At 39.7% G+C, this 17,360-nt stretch overlaps 1 protein-coding gene across 2 annotated transcripts in view; it reads right to left on the bottom strand.

The window, feature by feature from the left end:
• FER (FER tyrosine kinase) overlaps positions 1-17,360 on the bottom strand; it is a 450,974-nt gene that overhangs the window by 328,952 nt on the left and 104,662 nt on the right. For both annotated transcript variants that reach the window (XM_065923334.1, XM_065923426.1), the window contains exons 6-7: positions 16,576-16,713; positions 15,831-15,950 (exon numbers count right to left, since the gene is read on the bottom strand). In XM_065923334.1, the coding sequence (XP_065779406.1) occupies positions 15,831-15,950; positions 16,576-16,713 (258 nt within the window). The remainder of the gene's footprint in view (positions 1-15,830; positions 15,951-16,575; positions 16,714-17,360) is intronic.

Here is a 17,360-nt window from a genome sequence, read left to right as displayed (position 1 = left end):
GGCAATTTGATCTCAGGTTCTGCTGTCTTTTCTAAAGCCAACCTATACTTCTGGAAGTTCTTGGTTCACGTAGTGTTGAAGCCTAGCTTGAAGCATTTTGAGCATTATCTTGCTAGCATGTGAAATAAGTGCAATTGTACAGTAGTTTGAACATTCTTTGGCATTGTCTTTCCTTGGGAAAACTGACCTTTTCCAGTCCTGTGGCCACTCCTGAGTTTTCCAAATTTTGGGATTTTGTTGACACATTGAGTGTAGCACTTTAACAGCATCATCTTTTAGGATTTGAAATAGCTCAGCTAGAATCCCGTCACCTCCACTGGCTTTGTTCTTAGTGGTGCTTCCTAAGGTCCACTTGACTTTACACCCCAGGATGTCCGGCTCTGCAAGAATCACTGCTGTCCCGGTCACTAAGATCTTCTTTGTATAGCTCTTCTGTGTATTCTTGATGTGCTAAGTTGCTTCAGTCGTGTCTGACACTTTGCAACCCTTTGGATAGTAGCCCGCCAGGCTCCTCCGTCCATGGTATTCTCCGGGCAAGAATATTGGAGCAGGCTGCCATTCCCTCCTCCAGGGGATCTTTCCTGGTGGCTCAGACGGTACTCTTCCCACCTTTTCTTAATCTCTTCTGATTCTGTTAGGTCCTTGCCTTTTCTGTCCTTTATTGAGCCCATCTTTGCATGAAATATTCCCTTGGTGTCTCCAATTTTCTTGAAGAGATCTCTAGTCTTTCCCATTCTATTGCTTTCCTCTATTTCTTTGCATTGTTGACTTAAGAAGGCTTTCTTATCTCTCCTTGCTATTCTTTGGAACTCTGCATTTAATTGGGTTTATCTTTCCTTTTCTCCTTTGCCTTTCACTTCTCTCCTTTTCTTACCTATTTGTCAGGCCTCCTCATATAACTACTATGTATATTTAAAGATATAAAAGCCTAAAGCAATTATTGTGGATGATAACAAGTTTTCAGTACTCATGACAATACTTTTTATATCCTCAAACTATTTTCTATCATTATTTAAATCTTAGAGCACATCTAAAGGATCCAACTTCCTAAAAAAATATAAATTAAAAATTCCTAATACTGTCCCATTAATTGTGACATTTGGGTTAATAAAAACCCAAATGCAATAAAGGTTACAGTTGCCTGATATACCTTTTTTGAGAACTTTTATTCGCTATTGTTTTTCAGTTGCCCAGTCGTGTCCAACTCTTTGTGACCCCATAGACTGCAGCACACCAGGCCTTCCTGTCCCTCAGCACCTCCCAAAGTCTGCCGAAGTTCATGTCCATTGTATTGGTGATGCCATTCAGCCGTCGCATCCTCTCATACCCTCTTCTCCTTCTGCCCTCAACCTTTCCCAGCATCAGGGTCTTATCCAATGAGTCACTGCATCAGGTGACCAAAATACTGGGGCTTCAGCTTCAGCATCAGTCCTTCCAATGAGTATTCAGGGTTGATTTCCCTTAAGATTGATTGGTTTGCTCTCCTTGCTGTCCAAGGGATTCTCGGGAGTCTTCTCCAGCACCACAGTTCAAAGGCATCAATTTTTTAGTGCTCTGCCTTCTTAACGGTCCAGTTTTCACAACTGTACGTGACCACTGGGAAGGCCACAGCCTTGACTATACGGACCTTTGTTGGCGGAGTAACATCTCTGCTTTTCAACACGCTGTCTGGTTCGTCATAGTTTCCTGTCTACGTTTGTCATTTGCTTTGTCAGAAGCATGTCAGACTTCACGGCTGCAGTCACCATTCGCACTGATTTCAGAGCCCAAGGAGAGGAAATCTGTCACTACTTCGCCCGTTTTCCCTTCTATTCGCCATGAAGAAACGGAGCCAAATGCCAGGATCTCTGGGTTTTTTTAATAATTAGTTTTAAGCTGGCTCTTTCACTCTCCTCCTTCACCCTCATCAGGAGGATCTTTCGTTCCATTTCACTGTCTGCCGTTAGAGTGGTATCATCTACATATCTGAGGCTGTCGATGTTTCTCCAGCCTGTCTTGACTCCTGCTTGTGACTCATGCAGCCCAGCATTTCTCATGATGTGCTCAGCATACGGTTAAATAAACAGGGTGACAGTGGACAGCCCTGCCATACTCCTTTCTCAATCCTGAACCAATCAGTTGTTCTATACAGGATTCTAACTGTTGCTTCTTGACCCACATACAGGTTTTTGTTCAGCTAAACCTCTTTCTGATCCACATATATTCTTTTTTTTTTCACATATATTCTTAACACCATCAGTTGTAATACATTGTAACAGATTCCACTTCAGTCTATACTGGGTTAGTGTTTTCTCAACTTCATTGAAAATACTCCTGTTTGCAGATGAGCCACACAGGACATTCATTGAAAGTAATTCTTCAATCACTTCAAACCTGGTTTGATTTCTCAAGTAAACAACTGAGTAGTTTTGATCATATCTGCTGACTCGTCAAGAGCCATGGAAAAACACTGTGAATGATTTGTCATGTTTTTTATTAATTAACTAATGATGCAGCTCCCAAAGTTCTCAAACCCTCAAGCAAATGTTCTTACTGAAAATGTAATGGTCATAAACAGACTTACTTCCTCTGAACATACTTCTTCAGTTATTCTTTAAAACACTTTTTAATTAAACTACCACTGATAAATGGCTTTCCTTGCTTGGCTAACAAATAAGTCACCCAGAAACTTATTTCCGTTTGGTTTTCTGTTCATTCACATTTTATTTTTCTGAAGAAAGTCTGCTGTGATGAGGTATTCCAGTTTAACTTTTACCATTTGTCTTGACTCTTGCTGCCCTGCGTGTCAGTAACGCTGAGACGAGTGGTGAATCTGGTAATGTCAACATACATTATCTTAGCACAGCCACAGAGCCCACGCGTGAGGAACACAATGCTTTGCCATCTAATTCAACAACAAAATAACCCACACTCTATTGTGTCTTAAAGTGTGACAGCCAAAATCCATTTCCTCTTCTCTTCTTGTTTTGACATGACATGCATGCACTGATAATAAAAAGGAAACAAATGCTGTAGTCCAGTGATGTGTGTGGCATTCAAAACACTGCTGAGCTACAACCGTGCCGCTGCGACCCGCAGCACGCCAAGCGGCGTGTGAAGTGATGAGGATGCCGTGCGTGGTCGCTGTCCTGCTGCCCGACTCTGCGCCGGGGCAGGAAGCCGGCCCCAGACACAGGAAAAGGACGAGCATGGCTGCGCTCCAGTGTGACTTGCGCACTCTCAGGTTTAAGGTTCACGTGGCTTTCATGTGTCACAAAATATAGTTCTTCTTTTGATTCTTTTAGCCATTTGAAAATGTAAAAAGCAGTGTTAGCTCACAGACTGCACAAGATAGGTGGCTAGCTGGATGTGACCTACAGGCTATAGTCTGCTCATTCACAGCTCAAAAAATCCAAAATAACCACTGTCCCATGTAGAGAATTATCATTTTTTAATTAAGAGATCTTATTTATATTTCACTGTAAAAGCTAAACACATTTTGACTTTAAATTTTTTTAAATAATCTGGGAAACATGAGACCTGAAATTGGGCTTTACTTTAGAATATAAAACTAGACATTTAACACAATCTTCTAAAATTCAAATATATTTCCTACTGCTAGGTAGGAACAACTTATGATAGAGAGACCGCATTTGAAACTAGAAAACGGACTCAACAAAAAGGTAGAGGACGTTTGTTCTCTACCATTCTAGTAAAATTAATAAAAATTCCTCTTTTGGCAGACATATTACTGTTCATATTTTGGAACAACTTGCTATCCATAACTTGCCTAGCTTAAACTATGGATTCATAACTCCATTTACCCTGCTTTAAGTTTGCAATGGATCACAAATCAATGCCTCATCGATCCAGAATGCCAAAATCCACACAACAGATACTTAAATATATTCTTCTAATGTTCAAACTTTCACAGACTTGACTTTATCAAGTAATTTTGATGAACTAAATTAATCCCAAATTAGTCAATTAAATAAGTGATTAGGTGAGAGGAAATATTTACATATATAATCTTAAACAAAAAGTTTAGCATTCTCTTTCAGCCTTTGGCCAAGAAGGGAGATCCAAAAATGAGGCAGATGTGAAAGGGGTGGTGGAGGGGAAGCAAAGAGGCTGCAGATGACGGAGACAAAGGAAGCAGCCTCAGATTCAAGCCTGAAGGGGAGGCAGCCTGAACGCATGTGTGGTGGCAAGTGCAGGATCAGACGCTAGAATTTATCAGAGGCTGAGAAACAGCCCTCTCCCACATGGCAATCTACCATTCAAAACCATTTCCAATATACAGGAGAAGAACAAGCAACCCACAAAGAGCTGAGATGAACTCCTCTCTCTCTCCATACACGCTGGGGTGGGGGCGAGCAGGGGTGATATTACACTCAGTCAAGTCCAGCTCTTCGCAACCCTGTGCACTGCGGCTCCCCAGGCCCCTCTGGCCACGGGATGTTCCCGGCAAGAGTACTGCAGTGGTATTGCCTGTATAATTACAGTTGGTAGACAAATAAGGAGCATGATAAAAATGTTTTCTGGCACATATTACATGCATAAATGCAGTAACTCTGCCATTTACTATTATATCATTAGATTTCTATCAGATCTGAAAAGGGGGCAAGGAGTAACACTGTATTATCTTGTTCTGGGTGTAAATACCAACTGTGTAATAATCTCAGAATCCCATATATTTATTTGAGAAACCGCTACATGATACAGTAAAGAGCAACCTAAGCTATTAAATTTATGAGTGTGGTTAATGAAAACAACAATTTTTATGTTATATTTAGGAATCTAAAATAAGAAAACTTAACAGGTGTCTTTTTATGACTAGCAGAGTGAAAAAGACAACCTCAGGAAAAGAGCATCTCTTTAAACTTCAAATACTTTATCAGTCAAGACAAGACCAGAAGTATGGCAAATCAAAAGAAGAAAAAGGATCAAAAAGAAATTTCCCGATTCACATTGTTGTATGAAAGAAATCAACACAACACTGTAAAGCAATTATCCTATTAAACATGTCTTTAAAATTCCAGTTAGACTACTATAAAAAATGCTAATTTTCACCAATAATACTATAAATTTGAGGAATATATCTTCACTAAAAAGTTTAACAAAAAAGACATCTTTAAACATGAAAGATATTCAAGTAGAGCAGTCCTCAGGCATTTTGGGTTGAGAAACCCTCTGAAAATCTGCACACACCCTCCCCACAGAAAGTAAAACACATATTTCTACAAACAGTTTTAGTGGGCTTATGGCAGATTTTCAAAACTTTCTACACACTGAAGTCATCTGGAAAGTTTACAGAAAATTTCAATGCCTGGATCTAACCCTCAAAAATCTGATTTAACAGGTTTGGGTCAGATTCCAAACATTGGCATTTTTTAAGACTCCCTAAGTGATCCTAATATGAAGCCAGAGACAAGACCCGCTACTGAGAAACTCCCCGAAATCGCCATAAAATATCTCCATTCACTCACTCATTCAACAAAGATGTTCATAAATCATCTGCAACATCTGACATCTAGCCAAGAATTCTGAAGGCTCCAAGAGAAATGCAGTCCAATCTTTCCTTTGTTTCATAGTCACTACTGATCAGCAGTCTGACAGATTGCCAGTATGACTCTTATTTACAGAAAAATTCTCCAGAAGTCAAAAATTAATGATTCTCACTTCCAAACTAATGTAACCTTTCACAAAGGATAGGGTCACGGATCACTTAAACATAAAGGAATGCAAAACAAAAAGAAAAATATTTCTGAAGTTTTCTTTAATACCATTCCTTATTAATGCATTAGCACTTTTACATGGAAGAAAAACGTAGAACACAGGGAAACACAGGCCATAAAATATTAGCATTTTTAAACAGAGCTTTGAAAGTGTTCTATTATAAAACTATATAAAGCAATCTTGCTGCGGTTATTTAGTCACTAAATCATGTCCAACTCTTTTGTGACCCATGGACTGTAGCCCAACAGGCTTCTCTGTCCACGGGATTTTTCAGGCAAGAATATTGGAGTGAGTTGCCATTTCCTTCGCCAGGAGATCCTCCCAACCCAGGGATCAAATCCACATCTCCTGCTTGGCAGGTGGATTATTTACCACTGAGCCACCAGGGAAGCCCTAAAGCAATGTTCAGTTCAGTTGCTCACTCGTGTCCGACTCCTTGCAACTCCAATGCTTCGGCCCCCTGATGCAAAGAGAAAAGACCCTGATGCTGGAAAAGACTGAGGGTAGGCGGAGAAGTGGGTAGCAGAGGATGAGATGGTTGGATGGCATCACTAACTCAATGGACATAAGTTTGAGTAAACTCTGGGAGCTGGTGATGGACAGGGAGGCCTGGTGTGCAGCAGTCCACGGGGTCACAAAGAGTCGGACACAACTGAGCGACTGAACTGAACTAAACTTATATAACATGTAAATAAGTATACTTCAAAAAGAAAACAGTACATAGAACTCACCATGCTCCTCACTCATGCACGTACTCTTCCTAACAACACTATGAGTCGGGTGCCATTACTATTGCCATTTTATATTTCAAGGAAAATGAAGCATAAAAGGATTAAATAAACTGTCTATTTTCACAAAGGTAATAAGTCATATTGTCAGGATTCAGACTCAATCAACTCACTGTGTTAAGCTTATAACATCTTTCAATACTTGTATGCTAAAGTTGGAGGAGAGGAATTCCTATGTTAAAAGGTATATGCAAGTTGAATTTTGATATATATTGACAAACTACTCTCCAAAAAGGTTATACTTCTTTACATTTCTGCCAAGACTTTATAAGAATGCTTATTTCTTCATAAGCTACTAAACACCGGGTACTATCAAATTATTTAATCTTTGCCAATCTGGTAGGTGAACTAACTTCTTTTTTTTAAAAATATATATATTTATTTGCACAGGATTCCTAGCCATTTCTATTTATTTTTTCAGAAACTAATCATTTTATTCATTCATTTTTTATTAGCTATAATATTCCAACACCACCTACAAAATTAGCAAATCAATGTCCAGGAAAAGGATCTAAGTTTAACTTTAATACACTAATATGGCAAAAAGAAATATTTTCATCTTCAGTTCACTTCAGTTCAGTTGCTCAGTCCTATCCGACTCTTTACGACCCTATGAACTGCAGCACATCAGGCCTCCCTGTCCATCACCAGTTCCCAAGTTTACTCAAATTCGTGTCCATTGAGTCAGTGATGCCAACCAACCATCTCGCCCTCTGTCGTCCCCTTCTCTTCCTGCCTTCAGTCATTCCCAGCATCAGTTCAGTTCAGTTCAGCCGCGCAGTCATGTCCGACTCTTTGCAACCCCATGAACCGCAGCACGCCAGGCCTCCCAGTCCATCACCAACTCCCGGAGTCCACCCAAACCCATGTCCACTGAGTCGGTGACGCCATCCAACCACCTCATCCTCTGTCATCCCCTTCTCCTCCTGCCCTCAATCTTTCCCAGCATCAGGGTCTTTTCCAATGAGTCAGTTCCTCGCATCAGGTGGCCAAAGGATTGGAGTTTCAGCTTCAATATCAGTTCTTCCAGTGAATACTCAGCATTGATTTACTTTACAATGGACTGGTTGGATTTCCTTGCAGTACAAGGGACTCTCAAGAGCCTGCTCCAACACCACAGTTCAAAAGCATCAGTTCTTCGGGACTAAGTTTTCTTTAGAGTCCAACTCTCACATCCATCCATGGCTACTGGAAAAACCATTACTTTGACTAGACAGACCTCTGTCGGCAAAGTAATGTCTCTGCTCTTTAAGATGCTGTCTAGGTTGATTTTAACTTTTCTTCCAAGATGCAAGCGTCTTAATTTCATGGCTGTAGTCACCATCTGCAGTGATTTTGGAGCCCCCAAAAATAAAGTCTCTCACTGTTTCCATTATTTCCACATCCGAAGATGGGACCAGATGGCATGATCTTAGTTTTCTGAATGTTGAGCTTTAAGCCAACTTTTTCACTCTCCTCTTTCACTTTCTTTAAGAGGCTCTTCAGTTCTTCTTCACTTTCTGCCATAAGGGTGGTGTCATCTGCATATCTCAGGTTATTGATATTTCTCCCAGCAATCTTGATTCCAGCTTGTACTTCATCCAGCCCAGTGTTTCTCATGATGTACCCTGCACATAAGTTAAATACGCAGGGTGACAATATACAGCCTTGACTTACTCCTTTTTCTATTTGGAACCAGTTTGTTGTTCCATGTCCAGTTTTAACTGTTGCTTCCTGACCTGCATACAGGTTTCTCAGGAGGCAGGTCAGGTGGCCTGGTTTTCCCATCTCTTTAAGAATTTTCCAGTTTGTTGTGCTCTACACAGTTAAAGGCTTTGGCATAGTCAATAAAGCAGAAATAGATGTTTTTCTGGAACTCTCTCGCTTTTTCAAGGATCCAGCAGATGTTGGCAATTTGATCTCTGGTTCCTCTGCCTTTTCTAAATTCAGCTTGAACATCTGGAAGTTCTCGGTTCACGTACTGTTGAAGCCTGGCTTGGAGAATTTTGAGCATTACTTTGCTAGCATGTGAGGTGAGTGCAACTGTGTGATAGTTTGAGCATTCTTTGGCATTGCCTTTCTTTGGGATTGGAATGAATACTGACCTTTTCCAGTCCTGTGGTCACTGCTGAGTTTTCCAAATTTGCTGGCATATTGGCTGCAGCAATTTCACAGCACCATCCTTCAGGATTTGAAATAGCTCCACTGGAATTCCATCACCCCCACTAGTTTTGTTTGTAGTGATGCTTCCTAAGGCCCACTTGACTTCGCATTCCAGGATGTCTGGCTCTAGGGGAGTGATCACACCATCATGATTATCTGGGTCGTGAGGATCTTTTCTGTGCAGTTCTTCTGTGCATTCCTGTCCCCTCTTCATAATCTCTTCTGCTTCTGTTAGATCCCTGGTGGACTTCCCTGGTGGCTCTGATGGTAAAGCGTCTGCCTATAATGTAGGAGATCTGGGTTCAATCCCTGGGTCAGGAAGATCTCCTGTAGAAGGAAATGGCAGCCAGGCAATTTTCTCACCTGGAAGATCCCACGGACAGAGGAGCCTGGTAGACTACAGTCCATGGGGTCGCAAAGAGTTGGACACGACTGGGAGACGCTGCTTCTACTTTCACTTTTGTTAGGCTGATGCCATTTCTGTCCTTTACTGAGCCCATCTTTGCATGAAATGCTCCCTTAGGCTCTCTAATTTTCTTGAAGAGATCTCTAGTCTTTTCCAATCTATTGTTTTCCTCTATTTCTTTGCACTGATCACTGAGGAAGCCTTTCTTGTCTCTCATTCCTATGCTTTGGAACTCTGCATTCCAATGGGTGTACCTTTCCTTTTCTCCTTTGCCTTTCACTTCTCTTCTTTTCACAGTCATTTGTAAGGCCTCCTCAGACAGCCATTTTGTCTTTTTGCATTTCTTTTTCTTGGGGATGGTCTTGATCCCTGCCTCCTGTACAATGTCATGAACCTCCGTCCATTGTTCATCAGGCACTCTATCAGATTTAATCCTTTGAAACTATTTCTCACTTCCACTGTGTAATAATTAGGAATTTGATTTAGCTCATACCTGAATGGTCTAGTGGTTTTCCATACTTTCTTCAATTTAAGTTTGAATTTGGCAATAAGGAACTCATGATCTGCTGCTAACTCACTTCAGTCGTGTCCAACTCTGTGCGACCCCACAGATGGCAGCCCACCAGGCACCCCCGTTCCTGGGATTCTCCAGGCAAGAACACTGGAGTGGGTTGCCATTTCCTTCTCCAAAGCATGAAAGTGAAAAGTAAAACGGAAGCCACTCAGTCATGTCCGACTCCTAGCAACCCCATGGACTGCAGCCTACCAGGCTCCTCCGTCCATGGAATTTTCCATGCAAAAGTACTGGAGTGGATTGCCATTGCCTTCTCCATTCATGATCTGAGCCACAGTCAACTCCCAGTCTTGTTTTTGCTGACTTATAGAGCTTCTCCATCATTGGCTGCAAAGAATGTAATCAATCTGATTTCGCTGTTGACTATCTGGTGATGTCCATGTGTAGGGTCTTCTCTCGTGTTGTTTTAAGAGGCTGTTTGCTATGACCAGTGAGTTCTCTTGACAAAACTCTATTAGCCTTTGCCCTGCTTCCTTCTGTACTCCAAGGCCAAATTTGGTGGTTACTCCAGGTGTTTCTTGACTTCCTACTTTTGCATTCCAGGCCCCTGCAATGAAAAGGACATGTTTTTTGGGTGTTAGCTCTAGAAGGTCTGGTCGGTCTTCAGAGAACCATTCAACTTCAGCTTCTTCAGCATTCCTGGTCGGGGTGTAGACTTGGATTACCATGATATTGAATGGTTTGCCTTGGAAACAAACAGAGATCATTCTGTCCTTTTTGAGATTGCACCCAAGTACTGCATTTCAGACTCTTTAGTTGACTATGATGGCTTCTCCATTTCTTCTAAGGGATTCTTGCCCACAGGAGTAGATATAATGGTCATCTGAGTTAAATTTACCCATTCTAGTCCATTTAAATCACTGATTCCTAAAATGTCAATGTCACTCTTGCCATCTCCTGTTGACCACTTCCAATTTGCCTTGATTCATGGACCTAACATTCCAGGTTCCTATGCAATATTGCTCTTTACAGCATCGAACCTTGCTTCTATCACCAGTCACATCCACAACTGGGTGTTGTTTTTGCTTTGGCTCTGTCTTTTCTTTCCTTCTGGAGTTATTTCTCCACTGATCTCTGGTAGCATACTGGGCATCTACCGACCTGGGGAGTTCATCTTTCAGTGTCCTATTTTTTTTCTGCTTTCTCATTCTGTTCATGGGGTTCCCAAGGCAAGAACACTGAAGAAGCTTGCCATTCCCATCTCCAGTGGACCATGTTTTGTCAGACCTCTCCACCATGACCCATCTGTCTTGGGTGGCCCTACACGGCATGGCTCATAGTTTCATTGAGTTAGACAAGGCTGTGGTGCATGTGAATAGATTGGTTAGTTTTCTGTGACTGTGGTTTTCAGCCTGTCTGCCCTCCGATGGAGAAGGATAAGAGGCTTATGGAAGCTTCCTGATGGGAGAGACTGACTGAGGGGGAAATTGGGTCTTGTTCTGATTGGCAGGGCCATGCTCAGTAAATCTTTAATAAATCTTTCATCTTGCATTACATTAATATATATGCATATATATACACACATATACATACATATATTTTTTTTAATGGAACTGAATTATTTTAACAGTGCCTACAGACACACTGGATAACTCATTCTGGGAATAAAATTCTTGAGGATATTCTAATCCTAAACTCAGAACCTGAATTTAGACACTGTTCATTGAAATGTAGCTAAAGGTTTATGTTAGTAAGATGTAAGCAATTAAATCTTCTATCACATTATCAAAGATTTATTATAATTTATTGAATTTTTGTTCACTGCTTCATCACCATAATTAAGAAATAATGACTTATGAGTATAACTAGCTTTAGCTCTAATTATACCCTAAAAAGCAATAGAACAAATTCTTCTTTGGCCACAAAATCTCTTACTTTATATATGCTTAAAACAATTAGCAATTTTTAATTTTACCACATAACACTCCAATATCTGTATGTTCATTCTTTCTTGGTATATTAAAATAAATTGTCAATTGTAGCCTAAAGTCCTTTAAAGTATTAAAGCTTGCAATCTTAAACACACAGTAAGTATATCTTGATGGGGCAATATGATGGTTTAAAAACACAAGAGTAATTTATGCCATGTTCATTTACCAAGCAGCACTGGAATTAAGGAATGGAATTTATCACTGCACAAGAATTGAGAAACTCTACCATCCATTTTATGACACGCATTCAACCCCATTGTTAAGAGCACAGTTCTTCAACCTCAGCATTACTGACATTTTTGCCAGATAACTCGTTGTTGTAGGAGGCTGTCCTGTGAACTGTAGGATGATTAGCAGCAGGCATGGTCTCTACCTTACCATCTGATAAACGAAAATATCTCAGACATTGTCACATGTCCCTTGAGAAGAACTGCCCAGCGAGAACCGCGGGTTTAGAGACAGCTGGCGCCGCAACACGGAGTCACAGTGAGTCTCCTGTGAAGGGCATCCAACCTGGAGGAACAGATTCTTCAAGAACCGTATCACACCCTCTGAGAAAGACCCACTAGTGCAGGGTACACCATTGAACCATTCCTCTCATCAACAGTCAGTCCACCATAGCTGCTAAGCCTTCAGCTTGAGGAAGGTAATTCAACAGGCATATGTTAGCTTCTTCAACCCTGTCTGGCCAACTTAAAACACATTAACCCTTACTAAGAGCTAGTCCCAGGATCCTACCACTTAGTTAATTATTTGTAAATGCTACATTACTGAACAGTAGAAGGGAGACTCTTTGATTATATTAGATAGGGATTTTTTGCTGAATCTTTTGAGGTAAAATTTTATTAAGTCAGATGATATAACATGTCTAAAACTGAAGAGAAAATGAGAAAACTTCCAGCTGTAGTTTTCACACAGGGGTAGGTACACACAACACTTACCAACAAATATAAGTTTCTTTGTGTCACTCCTGAACAAAATCAGGAGACAAATTAAATATTGCTGTTGTTGTTGTTGTTAAGTCACCAACTCATGTCTGACTCATTGCAACCCCATGGACTGAAGCCTGCCAACCTTCTCTGTCCATGGGATTTCCCGGGCAAGAACAATGGAGTGGAGTGCCATTTCCTTCTCCACGGGATCTTTCTGATCCAGGAATTGAACCCATGTCTCCTGCATTGGCAGGCAGATTCTTTAATACTGAGCCACCAGGGAAGCCCTAAATTTACTTTAAAAGAAGAATGCCTTAATTATGTTTTCTAATGTTTGAAAAGAAAAAAAATAAGATTTCTCAAAACCCTTTTAAAATTTTACACAGTAGTAACAAAAAGTGGAAAAGAAACTGATATGAGTCTGTAAGTTCAGTTCAGTCACTCAGTCGTGTCTGACTCTTTGTGACCCTAACCTAGTGGACTTCAGCATGCCAGGCCTCCCTGTCCGTCACCAACTCCCAGAGCTTGCTCAAACTCATGACCATTGAGTCGGTGATGCCATCCAACCATCTCATCCTCTGTCGTCCCCTTCTCCTCCCACCTTCAATCTTTCCCAGCATCATGGTCTTTTCCAGTGAGTGAGTTCTTCACATCAGGTGGCCAAAGGATTGGAGTTTCAGCTCAACATCAGTCCTTCCAATGAATATTCAGGACAGATTTCCTTTAGGATGGACTGGTAGGATCTCCTTGCAGTCCAAGGGACTCTCCAGAGTCTTCTCCAACACCACAGTTCAAAAGCATCCTTCTTTGGCGTTCAGCTTTCTTTAAAGTCCAACTCTCACATCCATACATGACTACTGGAAAAAACAATTACTTTGACTAGACAGACACAGTAAAGTCTCTGCTTTAAATATGCTGTCTACGTTGGTCATAACATTTCTTCCAAGGAGCAAGCATCTTTTAATTTCATGGCTGCAGTCACCATCTGCAGTGATTTTGGAGCCCCCAAAAATAAAGTCTCTCACTCTTTCCATTGTGTCCCCACCTATCTGCCATGAAGTGATGGGACTAGATGCCATGATCTTAGTTTTCTAAATGTTGAGTTTTAAGCCAACTTTTCCACTTTTCTCTTTGACTTTCATCAAGAGGCTCTTTAGTTCTTCTTCACTCTCTGCCATAAGGGTGGTGTCATCTGCATATCTCAGGTTATTGATATTTCTCCCAGCAATCTTGATTCCAGCTTGTGCTTCATCCAGCCCAGTTTCTCATGATGTACTCTGCACATAAGTTAAATAAGCAGGGTGACAATATACAGCCTTGACTTACTCCTTTTTCTATTTGGAACCAGTTTGTTGCTCCACATCCAGTTCTAACTGTTGCTTCCTGACCTGCACACAGACTTCTCAGGAGGCAGGTCAGGTGGCCACCTCTTTAAGAATTTCCCACAGTTTGTTGTGCTCTACACAGTCAAAGGCTTTGGCACAGTCAATAAAGCAGAAATAGATGTTTTTCTGGAACTCTCTCGCTTTTTCAATGATCCAGCAGATGTTGGCAATTTGATCTCTGGTTCCTTTCCCTTTTCTAAATCCAGCTTGAACATCTGGAAGTTCTCGATTCACATACTGTTGAAGCCTGGCTTGGAGAATTTTGAGTATTACTTTGCTAGCGTGTGAGAAGAGTGCAACCGTGTGGTAGTTTGAGCATTCTTTGGCATTGCCTTTCTTTGGGATTGGAATGATAATTGACCTTTTCCAGTCCTGTGGCCACTGCTGAGTTTTCCAAATTTGCTGGCATAGACTGCGGCACTTTCACAGCATGATTTTTTAGGATTTGAAATAGCTCAACTGCAATTCCATCACCTCTACTAGCTTTGTTCGTAGTGATGCTTTATAAGGCCCACTTGACTTCGCATTCCAGGATGTCTGGCTCTAGTTGAGTGATCACACCATCCTGATTATCTGGGTTGTGAAGATCTTTTTTGTATAGTTCTTCTGTGTATTCTTGCCACCTCTTCTTAATCTCTTCTGCTTCTGTATTCTTGCCACCTCTTCTTAATCTCTTCTGCTTCTGTTGTTAGGTCCATACCATTTCTATCCTTTATTGTGCCCATCTTTGCATGAAATGTTCCCTTGGTATCTCTAATTTTCTTAAAGAGATCTGTTGACTTTCCCATTCTATTGTTTTCCTCTATTTCTTTGCATTAATCACTGAGGAAGGCTTTCTTATCTCTCTCCTTGCTATTCTTTGGAACTCTGCATTCAAATGGGAATATCTTTCCTTTTCTCCTGTGCCTTTAGCTTTTCTTCTTTTCTCAGCTATTTGTAAGGCCTCCTCAGACAACCATTTTGCCTTTTTGCATTTCTTTTTCTTGGAGATGGTCTTGATCCCTGGATCCTGTACAAGGTCAGGAACTCCCATGCATAGTTCATCATACACTCTATCAGATCTAATCCCTTGAAGCTATTTGTCACTTCCACTGTTTAATCATAAGGGATTTGATTTAGGTCATACCTGAATGGTCTCACGGTTCTCCCTACTTTCTTCAATTTAAGTCTGAATTCGGCAATACGGAGTTCATGATCTGAGCCACACCCAGGTATACACACAAGCTCCCAGTCTTGTTTTTGCTGACTATATAGAGTTTCTCCATCTTCGGCTGCAAAGAATATAATCAGTCTGATTTTGGTAGTGACCATCTGTTGATATCCATGTATAGAGTCTTCTCTTGTGTTGTTGGAAGAGGGTGTTTGCTATGACCAGTGCGTTCTCTTGGCAAAACTGTTATTAGCTTTTGCCCTTCTTCATTCTGTACTCCAAGGCCAAATATTAGTCTATAACAGTTATAATAGTCTATAACAGTCTATAATAGTCTATAAGTGTTTTAACAGTCTATAAGAGAAGACATTTCTGCTTAAAGCGAAAACTCAAAAGTCAAATTTTTATACTAAATGCTTTTGACATCTGTCAAGTCTTTTTTTATCTCTAATACCCATTGACCTCATTTCCAAATATTTCTGCCATTTAGAGGATGAAATGGGGTTAAAAAATTATATAAATTTTTGAAAAAAATAAAACATTATTCTAATATTCTCATGTCATTAATAACTGGGCAAATGAATGTAACATCACACAGAATTTTTATTTTCAGAATTACCAAAATCAGTGATGATAATGGGTAAAATTAACATATTTCTCAAAACATTTCACTTTGACCAAACAAAAATCAGTTCATTTTTAATTACTTTTCATTACTTTCAAGAAAACAAAAATTGGAATTTTAAATCTGATAAACTATAAATAATAACACATGTTTAAGCTTCAGATTTTCTAAATACTTACATTACTTGCAAACTTTCTGCTGTTAAATTATTCCACATAATCTCATTTGCCTGTAGATTTTCATTTTCTTCTAGTAAGGAAGTATCAAACTCAATTTCTTGCTCCTTAGCAGCCGTTGTTCTGGTAAAGCATGCCAAATAATTTTGATCAATATGAATACCCTATCATAATATGTCTTAGTATACAACAAAGGCAGAATATTTATTCTTATTTAAAATTATGTTAACAAAGTAAAGCAAAAATAAATAGTATAAATCAAACTAAACCTTAGACCTCAAAGATCTAGTCAAGTAATTTCAGCTTAGTTTCCTCATTTGTAGAATATGGATATTAATCTGCTTTATTCCATCCTCAATGATAATCAATATAAAATAAGATGATGCATACATGAAAACAATAAATGTAATATCACTATAATAAAGTTTAACACAAACAGAAAACAATAGGTTTATTATTATTACATAATTGTTAAAAAGAAAATATTACTTCAAGGATTAAATATGGGTTTAAGCAATGATGTAACAACAACTGAAAAACTTTTAAAGAGCATTATATAAATTAAATATCAATAGTTATAAAATCACTGAAAAAGGACTCTGAAAATAATTAAAAACAGACTAATAGGAAACAGCCTATGTCCTAACAAAGTTCATCAATATTTCTTATTTTAATTCATTCAATAACACATGGCAAAAAATAACACTGTCAAAAATACTGAAAGAAGAATGAAAGTATCTATACATACCTATGAACATCTATGAAATTGTTGTATTCTGTGCTAGGGTCTATCTGTTCAACCGACATTTGAATCTCTTTATGAACATTCACTATTTCCTCTGTAACAAGACTAGTTATCTGGCTGTATTCATCAAATATACCTTTTCTGAAAAGAAGAGGAAAGGTTTAGAACATTTTAAAGTTTTATCAGGGAAACACAGGCCCATAAAGGGTTTAAAATGATAAAAATGAGAAATGTAATGCCAATTTTTACAGATGGTGGCTCCATGCACCACCTTATTTCATTTACCTGTATAGTGAAGTAAACGGAGTATAAAAATGTATGAATTAACAACTTACATTTGATGTAACAGAATAACTGCAAATGATCTGCAATGTTACATTTTTCAACATCTATCTAACATACAAAAATATAAGCCTGAACTGATCCCTATCTACTCCTCAACAGTGCCACAGACACGCCGATGTGGTCACATGAGCTGTGGGTCAGGTCCTGTGTCCGTAATGTTACTTTCACTGTGGGCAGCTTCCTCACAAGCCCTACCTCCTGGGTCTTCTCTTGCTCCTGGGCCTCTGTTCTTTTCCACATTATACTCAGAGTTTAGCTGGCTTATATCTCCAATGACCTTTCAATCTCTGCTGACCTCCAGTCAGTAGCAAAAATGATCATAACAGTTATCAGCCTAGTGTAATAAGTGCAAAAAGAAAACCATTCTGTTGCAAAGACCCTAATCCTCAACTTGGTAATGCCGTGCTGTAAAAATACACAGCTGCTCACCAGTAGCCTTAAAA

This window comes from Muntiacus reevesi, chromosome 1 (genome assembly GCF_963930625.1).
Source record: "Muntiacus reevesi chromosome 1, mMunRee1.1, whole genome shotgun sequence".
Taxonomy (NCBI): domain Eukaryota; kingdom Metazoa; phylum Chordata; class Mammalia; order Artiodactyla; family Cervidae; genus Muntiacus; species Muntiacus reevesi.
The sequence above is the reverse complement of the archived record's forward strand: the minus strand, read 5'-3'. Positions and strand labels throughout refer to the sequence as shown.